The sequence below is a fragment of the Cynara cardunculus genome, assembly GCF_001531365.2.
Source record: "Cynara cardunculus var. scolymus isolate 2C chromosome LG 9, CcrdV1, whole genome shotgun sequence".
NCBI lineage: Eukaryota > Viridiplantae > Streptophyta > Magnoliopsida > Asterales > Asteraceae > Cynara > Cynara cardunculus.
Genome location: NC_037536.1, coordinates 2,143,805 through 2,152,981, shown reverse-complemented (window position 1 = coordinate 2,152,981; position 9,177 = coordinate 2,143,805). Strand labels below are relative to the sequence as shown.

The following is a 9,177-nucleotide window of genomic DNA, read 5'->3' as shown; positions in this document are numbered from 1 at the left end:
TATGGGGTTTTTGGTTACAAAAGAGACCTTATCGGAGATTTCGTCCCTGTGAGACTGAGAGCTCTCATCAGAGATTTCGTTTGTTTTAAGGAAGAACTGTGAGATGTCATCGATTTGTTTTAGGGAAGAACTGAGAGACCTCATCAGATAATATAAAAAACTAGTATACATACAGTTGTATGTACATATACAAAAAAAAAACAAAATTAAGGATAAAAATATTAAAATACCCCTGCTTGTGGACTTAACTGGGTTAACGAAATCTTTTTGATTTGTGTTAAACTCAATATGTGCTAAAATGTAAACAAGGGGTCCCATCCTCGTATTTATTTTAATTTAGGACCACTATTGATAGAAGGTGTAAACCATAGAGACCAAATCCTAATTTACTCTAAAAATAAACTAGTTGATCTTCAAAAACTATCTTGAATTAACCAACTTTGTTAACGGTTGATGGCCACAAGAACCAAAATGGAAACAAAAGTGTCAACTAAGGCTACACATATGTTGGGTTGGTGGGATTTTTGAACAACTCAACTCAACTTAACTTAACCCAATCCAACCTAAACAAAAGTACAACCTAACCTAAAATGTACGGGTTAGGTTGGTGGGCTGGTCGTGTTGAAATTTTGATCCATCATTTTACAATCTAGTTAAGCGATTGTTTAAATGAAGTAAAATAAAATGAGAACATACAAATAAAACTAACGATTACATAAGAGATATTAAAATATATTTGAATGAGTTATAATAATTAAGGACTTAACAATGATATTAAATCCATGGTATCAAAAAACATTGGGTTCATTGGGTTGGATTCAAATGACCCTAACCTATTCCATCCCAATAACTACAGTTTAAAGATTTTACAACTTGATTAGGTATCGAGTGGCCTCAGGTCGGGTTGAGTTGGTTGTGTTAGTCAGCTTTTTTAGCACCCCTAGACAGAGTTGAACCCATAAATTTTTCTAGGGGTTGACACAATTTGAATATAAAAACAAACTTGCCGAAATATTTTATAATAATAGTATAGATCGATTGGTTGGTTCCAATTTTTTCCTAAATATATTAAAACTTAAACTAAAAACTAAAAAACTTGACATTAATGGGACTCAAACATGAAACATACAAAGTGAGCAACATTTACCAACTTTGTCAAAGCTTCAGTTTCAAAAATTATATGATCATACATTTCTGAATCGTAATTTTTTTTTCTTATGGAACGATAAAACGGTGTCCCATACCACCATGTAGGACTATAAAGGTCCGCTCCTGCCCCTAGGTTTGGTCGGGTTAGACAATTTTTTGAACACTCCTAGTAACAACTACAATAAGTTTCTTTATGTTCTAACATTATTGCCAATACATTATCTCCATTTTGTTCCAGATTGTAGTCCCTAATAAAAAATTATAGCTCCATGAACAAAAGCTCATGTCATGATGAATACTGTAAATTAAACCAAAATTTTACTTTATTATTTATAGAAAAATCCAAAAAAACCCAATGGACTAGACTGTTTGGAACAATTAAGTCATTGGACAATTTTTTGGAACAAATAAATCATTGGACATTCCACAACCTTTTAAATAAGTCATTGGGCATTACAAAACACGTTAAATAACTTCTTGAATTTTCTAAAACCTGTTAAATACATTTTGTTAGTGGAAAAAAAGTCTAAAAAAAACCCAATGGACTTTCATATTTTAAACGATCAAGTCTTTAAACATTTTTTCAACGAAAAAAGTACTTACATTTATAAAAAAAACAAATATACCATTCTCATTACTTTTCACAAAACATATAAAAGTTGTATTCAAAACATAATAATTTGCAAACAAAATTTGGGCATAATTTTACCAAAAGTTAAACCAAAATATGTAACAAAAGTTGGACCAAAATATGTAACAAAAGTTGCACCAAAAAATACTGACAATTGCACCAAATATACCAAAAATTACGCAAAAAAATACCAACAGTTGCGCCAAAAAAATACCAACAGTTGCGCCAAATATACCAAAAGTTACGCCAAAATATACCAAAAGTTACGCCAAAATATACCAAAGTAATGCCTAAACTATGTTAAGGTCATGGTATGAATTGTGTTTCATTTGCATCATTAATTTCTGGTGGAGATATAATCATTTAACTTTCTTGTAACCCTTTTTGATGTCTAACAACATCATCACTTTCATAATGTTCTTCATCAACAACATTATATCACCTTCATCACAGTCTTCATCATTAACAACAACCTCTCTTGAAATTGAATACAGTAGGATGCCTTTGGGCCATGTTGGTTGTGCCACATCTAGGGATGTCTTTAATGATGAAAATAAAGTGTAAGCAATAGTCATAAAAAATGTTATTTGAATATGAAAAACAAATAATGGCTTACCTTAATCATTGTTTCTCCCGTGACTGGATCATAAGAGACCCTTACATATGATGGTATTCTCCCACCTCTATTGCCTTTTCCACCTCTATTGCCTTTTCCACCTCTGTTGGCTCTTCTTGTTATAGTCGGTTTTTGAATGTTGAGTTTTATTCTATCTTTGCTTAACAAGTTTAGGTGGTGGGTTCTTTTTTTTTTATTCTTACAAGTCCTAGCATTATGTCCTGTTTCTAAGCAATTGCTACATGTCATTACCTTCCCAAATTGAGTTAGCCTTGTACTGGCGATAGGTACAGTGCAACAACGACCAACGATTGGAAGGTGGTGTATGGCGACGAGCGGCGACATGGGTCGTGCGGTGGCCACGGGGGTGGTGCACAAGACCGCGGATGGGATGGTGGTGTGGGTGCGTTAAGTAGCGAGAGGGAGACGGTGGTGTGGTCACATGAGGGAGATGAGAGGGAGATGGTGGTGTGGTCGCATGAGGGAGACGAGGAGTCATCTTATTTTAGGATATTTTTGGGGTTATTTTTTAATTTGAGGTTTACCTCCTATTTAGGTTACAAGTTATATTTTAAGGGTTGTTTGTTTACCTCTTAATAATTCCATTAAGAGACAACATCTGAATCGTTAAGAGGTGAATCTTGTTTGACAAAAAAAAAATCTGCCTCTTAATGGTTCTAAAACCCTCTGAATGATTTTGTATCTTTGATCTCTTTAAACCATTAAGAGCCCTAATTTCATTGTACACAATTACCAAACAATTATATTTTATTTTATACTATATTATAAGAGCCTATTAATTATTTTAATCCCTTAATCATTTCATATCAAACCATTCATCAATTCCGAAATCGACCCTTAAAATTGATTGGATTTCTTTTTGACTTTTCCTCGGCAAAACTTTCAAAATTTGTGGGAAGAAAGATAAAAGAAAAAAAGGTTTTCGTCATTTCCCTCGTTCTTGCGTCATCTGAATTCTCAAACCTTTCTTCTTCTTGTGCGCCACTCAACTTTCTCTTTCTCTTTCTCTCTACAGGATTTCGTATGATCATCGAACTGTGTATATATATATAACGAATGAGGAGCAGACAGATCTTGCATTTTTACGTAAACGCTACGATTCCAATCTTTTCATACACTTTCTCAATCCTAGTTTTTACTCTTCCAAATCAACTCTGTCTTCAAAACCCCTAATCCAAATTTTGCAATTTCAACTTTGTAGGGGAACATCGGAAGGCTGATTCTGGATTCCCTTTTGATCCCACCAGCTCTAATCGATTCTACTTGAAAGTTATATGCTAATCTTTAGCTGAAATTCTGTAAATTTGCAGGTGTTCTAGGTCAACCCTTCTTGATTCTTATTTATCTTGCAATTAGATTTGTGGGAAATTCATCAAGCTTCATGTTTGTACCTGAATCATTGTTTGAGTGATCTGGGTTGCTGTTAGATTAGATAGATACCCACCAACATTAAGCTTCTGATACTTGCTAACTATAAAAATGGATGTAAGCAATGAGGCAAGTGTTGATCCATTCTTAATCGGACCATCTACGATTATTGGCCGGACTATTGCTGTAAGAGTTCTATTCTGCAATTCAATGAATCACTTTCGGCACCAGGTTCTTCATTTGTTGCTTTATTACATTGAAAGAGTTAAGACGAATGTATCCGCCGTTGTTACACCTGCAAACTCATGGTTGCATCCAAGGAACCCGCAAGGGATACTATTGTTGGTGATACTAATAGCTTTTGTACTCAAACGGTATAGTAAGGTGAAAACAAGGGCTGAGATGGCTTATAAGCGGAAATTTTGGAGAAATTTGATGAGAGCTGCGATAACGTATGAAGAATGGGCTCATGCTGCTAAGATGTTGGATAAAGAAACTCCTAAAACGATTGAACACAACCTGTATGATGAAATGCTTGTGAGAAGTAAACTTGAAGAACTCAGGCATCGTCGTGAAGAGTGTTCGCTTAGAGATATTGTATTCTGTATGCGGGCTGATCTCGTTAGAAATCTTGGTAATATGTGCAATCCAGAACTTCATAAAGGCAGGCTTCAGATGCCAAAACTCATAAAAGAATACATTGATGAGGTCTCTACACAGTTGAGATTGGTTTGTGATTCCAACTCTGATGAGCTTCATCTGGAAGAAAAACTCGCGTTTATGCACGAAACCCGCCATTCTTTTGGAAGAACGGCTTTGCTTTTAAGCGGTGGTGCTTCTCTTGGAGCTTTCCATGTGGGTGTGGTGAAAACATTAGTTGAACATAAGCTTCTTCCCCGGATAATCTCTGGTTCTAGCGCCGGATCCATTATCTGTTCGATTGTAGCCACTAAATCCTGGCCTGAGCTTCAAAGCTTCTTCAACGACTCATGGCATTCGTTACAGTTTTTTGATCAAATCGGTGGAATCTTTAGCGTTTTCAAGAGGGTTATGACACAGGGAGCGATTCATGACATCAGACATTTGCAGGCGGTCTTAAGGAACCTGACGAATAATCTTACGTTCCAAGAAGCATATGATATGACAGGTCGGATTCTCGGGATCACGGTATGCTCGCCAAGGAAACATGAACCTCCAAGATGTCTCAGTTACTTGACTTCACCTCATGTGGTTATTTGGAGTGCAGTGACTGCTTCTTGTGCTTTTCCTGGATTATATGAAGCTCAAGAACTAATGGCTAAGGACCTCAGTGGAGAAATTGTTCCATATCAACCATCATGGGGGCGGGAAGAGGCCAACGCCGCCTCTTTCCGGCGGTGGAGGGATGGTAGTTTGGAGATTGATTTGCCCATGATGCAATTGAAAGAGCTTTTCAATGTGAATCATTTCATCGTGAGTCAAGCGAATCCTCATATCGCTCCGTTGCTCAGGTTGAAAGAATTCATGAGAGCTTATGGAGGCAATGTTGCTGCAAAGGTGTCTTTCTTTAACTTCACTCGTTATTTTGTTCTTATTTGATTGTATTGATTTTTGTACTCGTAACAAGATTGCTCACTCGATAGAACACATCAACGGACTAATTAAAACCAAACTGAACTTTCACAGTATTTCCCACCTCGGTGTGACGTCTAAGGGTGTTGTTCATCGGTTTAAATCCATTGAATTTAGGTGGATCAGATCAACTCCAATCATCTAATGAATGTTGGACTTTGTCATTTGATCCAATCCAATTAAATATTGGACATCCGATTCAATCCTATCCGATGGATGATTGGGTCGGATCGGTTCCATTCATTGGATTACTATTGGTTCTCCACCGGATCAGATTGGATCCATTGATACAATCTTCAACCATTTATTCATATATTTTCTTAATTTGTTAAAAACCACTGCGTATAAATATCAAGTAAAAAAATAATATCATAGAATATTAATAATAACATATGGTTATTAATTAGATGGGATCGATTGGGTTTTAGTGGAATCCCACAAGGTTCCGAGACGGAGCTTAATCTGAGTCTCGGTTAAGAATGGCGATGACCTATGTTTCACATGAACTGCCATCCAAGAACCAATGGATCCAATTCGGATGTTGAAATTTTGGATCCAGTTCGATCCAATTACAATTGGATATCCGATTATGATCGGTCAGTTCTAATTGGATCGGATAACTTTCTACACGAACCACGTGCATCTGCTCCATCTGTCGACCCGTAGTGGAAGAGTTTTTTTAGGGGTCTTAAATTATCTCCGCTTTCGCTTTAAATTGATGTGCGCCCCCTTGGATCAACTTTTAACTTAGGCAACAACAGCAAAATAGGAAAAAGCCACATGATACTTTTTATAATTAATTTATGCTAATTAGTTTGTGCCCACGCTTAGACCTCTGCACCCCCACCCTCAACCTCACCAACTTCCATTCCTCTCATCTAAGCTAACTACCTAGTCGGCTACCCATGTCCTACGTCTCATCAACACAACAGTTGTGCCTCTCGATTCAAACGGAGATGTTCATTAAAGACCAAATAGCAACGTTAATGACATCAAAACTTCTAAGCGAGATGCGTGGTTTACGAACTCGATTTGATTATACTTCTGGATTAGATAGATATGGCTTCTCAAAAGCCGGGGGTGTTCATGGAAACAACCGCCCTACGATTTAAGGATAGAGGTCGGGTTTGCATACATCCCCCACCTCCGGATGGGATATATTGGTCTTCTTTAGTTTGGTTTAGACAAATTGGTGTAATTTTGACATGTTGCCATTTCTAAATCCACAGCTTGCTCAATTAGTCGAGATGGAGGTGAAACACCGATGCAACCAGGTGTTAGAACTTGGTTTTCCGTTGGGAGGACTTGCAAAACTTTTCGCTCAAGATTGGGAGGGTGATGTCACTGTTGTTATGCCAGCAACCGTAGCTCAGGTTCGTATAGATGAAGTTAGAATCTAAGGATATATGGAAACCCTTTAAATTCTCTCTAAAAAGCTATTAGGGTAAATTTGGTACGCAGGCTGGTACAACGCATGACAAAATAAAAACTTCTTGTCCCATGTTCTGAGAGACAATTAGACTGACTTAATGGAAAAGAAATGCATTTTAAATATTAGGATGTGTTTGGTAAGTGGGACGTGATGGGACAGGGCAGAATAAAACAAAATTTTCTTGCTTCTTGTCCCATGTTTGGTGAAAAAATTGGACTAGGATTGGATAAAAGTTAAGCGGAACAAAAATGCATTTTTTTTCTGTCTCATGAAAATAGGTGGAACAAAAAATTATAAAGATGGGACGAGCTTGGTAAAACCCAAAAAATGCATATATAGAGGGGGACGTTCCAACATGTATAGAGGTTTGATGGTCCGTGTGTACCCGATGTGGGATTCCAACACTAACAATGGTGAAGTTTCGAAAAGATGCATCTTAGAGGCCTTTTACCAATTAAAACTCTGTAACTGCATACTGGGTAAGAGTCACCACCCTCATTCATCTTACCGGGTAAATCTTGGTCACCAAAATAGATAGTACAAACGTAAGTGCTAACCAGGTAAGAATCACCATCCTCACTTACCGGGTAAGATTCCCGGATAGCAAAATACCACTGTAAGATTGTTGGTAAAGACCATCACCTTTGATTGGGAAAGGGTTTCTTACCCGGTAAGAGGTAGCAAGTGTTTAGTTACCGGTAAGAGGTACTAAAGGGCTATTTACCCGATGCTTTACTCGTTAAGCACTTATTGGGTTTCTTACCTTATTGGATGAACATGACAAGACCAAGAATCTTATCTGGTAAGACCGATAGCAAGGGCCGAGAGTCATACCTGGTAAGTGAGGGTGACTGCTCTTACCTGGTTAGCGCTTACCAGGAAAATTGTTGCACACGATATCGTTTCGATCGACTATAATTTTACCCGTTAAGGTCTGTGAGACTGTCGAATTTTACCGGTAAACGCTTACTGGGTAAGCGTTTAGGTAAACGCCCCCAAAGTTTTAATAGACGACCCTTTCGATGTGGTTTCTTTTGGTAATATTTGTTGATGTTTCTGTTTCCAGTACTTGAAGATCATACAGAATCCATCTCATTTAGAGCTTCAAAAAGCTGCAAACCAAGGGAGGAGATGTACGTGGGAGAAACTCTCAGCCATAAAAGCGAATTGTGGGATCGAGCTTGCTCTCGATGAATGTGTTGCGATTCTGAATCACGTGCGTAGGCTGAAACGGAGTGCAGAAAGAGCAGCCGCAGCTTCTTCCCGGGGCCCACCAAACATGGTTCGATTCAACGCCTCCAAAAGAATCCCGTCATGGAACTGCATCGCTCGAGATAACTCATCGGGTTCACTCGATGACGTTAATTCTTGGCGACCCCACCATGACGGAAGTGATAGCGAGTCTGAGAACAACGAGCCGAACTCGTGGACAAGATCTGGTGGGCCCTTAATGAGGACACCATCAGCTGATGAATTCGTGGATTTCGTTCAAAACTTGGAAACAGGTTCCAAATTCGACAACTTGAGGATCGTGTCGGAAATCGACATACGGGATACGAGCAATCGAGTTCATACAAGAAGTGACCACATCACGATTACCGACGGCGATTTTCTGCAGCCGGAGAGGATCCACGATCATATCGTGTTTAACGTTATGAGGACACAAGACCATGCCCCGTCGAATTCAGAAAACAACTCGCATCCCGACTTTGTTGCTGAATGTGTGCAACTTGAGTGTCCCCATAACGAGAATGATGGCAGCTCGACTTCTGAATACGGTGTTTGTGACGATGAATCGAGAAGTGACGTCAAGGATGACGACCATATAGTATCTGATGATAACGACAACGACGATGACAAAGACGATAACAAAAGTACTGAAGGCCACTAAGGCCATCCAGTACGGTGAGATTATCATCATCTATCACGTTCTATTATGTGTCATTTTCTTTAGCAAATACTATACACTTCATTTGTGACCACAAGTATATAAGTTGTATATAAATTTCTTTACCCCATATTATTTAATTAAATTTAAAATGTACATTCTAATAAATAAAAAGTTATTATTTTACTTTTGGATGTGTAGTTTTTAGTGTTTTTTTTTCCTTTTGAAAAAATACACAAAAGAAATTAAGTTATATAGATTCAGGTTCACATGAGAATAATAACTAAACAATAAAACACGTAAACGGTCGATTCACATGTGATTTCAGATTTACGCGACTTTGGCTGCAACTTGAGGTCGCGAGCTAGGTCGCCCGCTAACCCTTGGGTGGACCATGTTTCGTAATCGCATGTAAAATCACATATGATTTGGTTGTTTTCCTATTATTTTATTTTTGACCA

General features: G+C 37.9%; 1 protein-coding gene across 2 annotated transcripts; it reads left to right on the top strand.

The window, feature by feature from the left end:
• Window positions 1–3,422: 3,422 nt before the first annotated feature.
• On the top strand, window positions 3,423–8,838 carry LOC112518451 (triacylglycerol lipase SDP1-like). 2 transcript variants are annotated; one of them, XM_025126153.1, is made up of 4 exons: window positions 3,423–3,503; window positions 3,619–5,321; window positions 6,626–6,769; window positions 7,895–8,838. In XM_025126153.1, exons 2-4 carry the CDS (start codon window positions 3,897–3,899, stop codon window positions 8,717–8,719), a joined length of 2,394 nt encoding a protein of 797 aa, XP_024981921.1. In that variant the 5' UTR covers window positions 3,423–3,503; window positions 3,619–3,896; the 3' UTR covers window positions 8,720–8,838. The 2 variants fall into 2 exon arrangements, with proteins under 2 accessions (XP_024981921.1, XP_024981920.1); XM_025126152.1 differs by having other exon boundaries at window positions 3,472–5,321.
• Window positions 8,839–9,177: the final 339 nt, after the last annotated feature.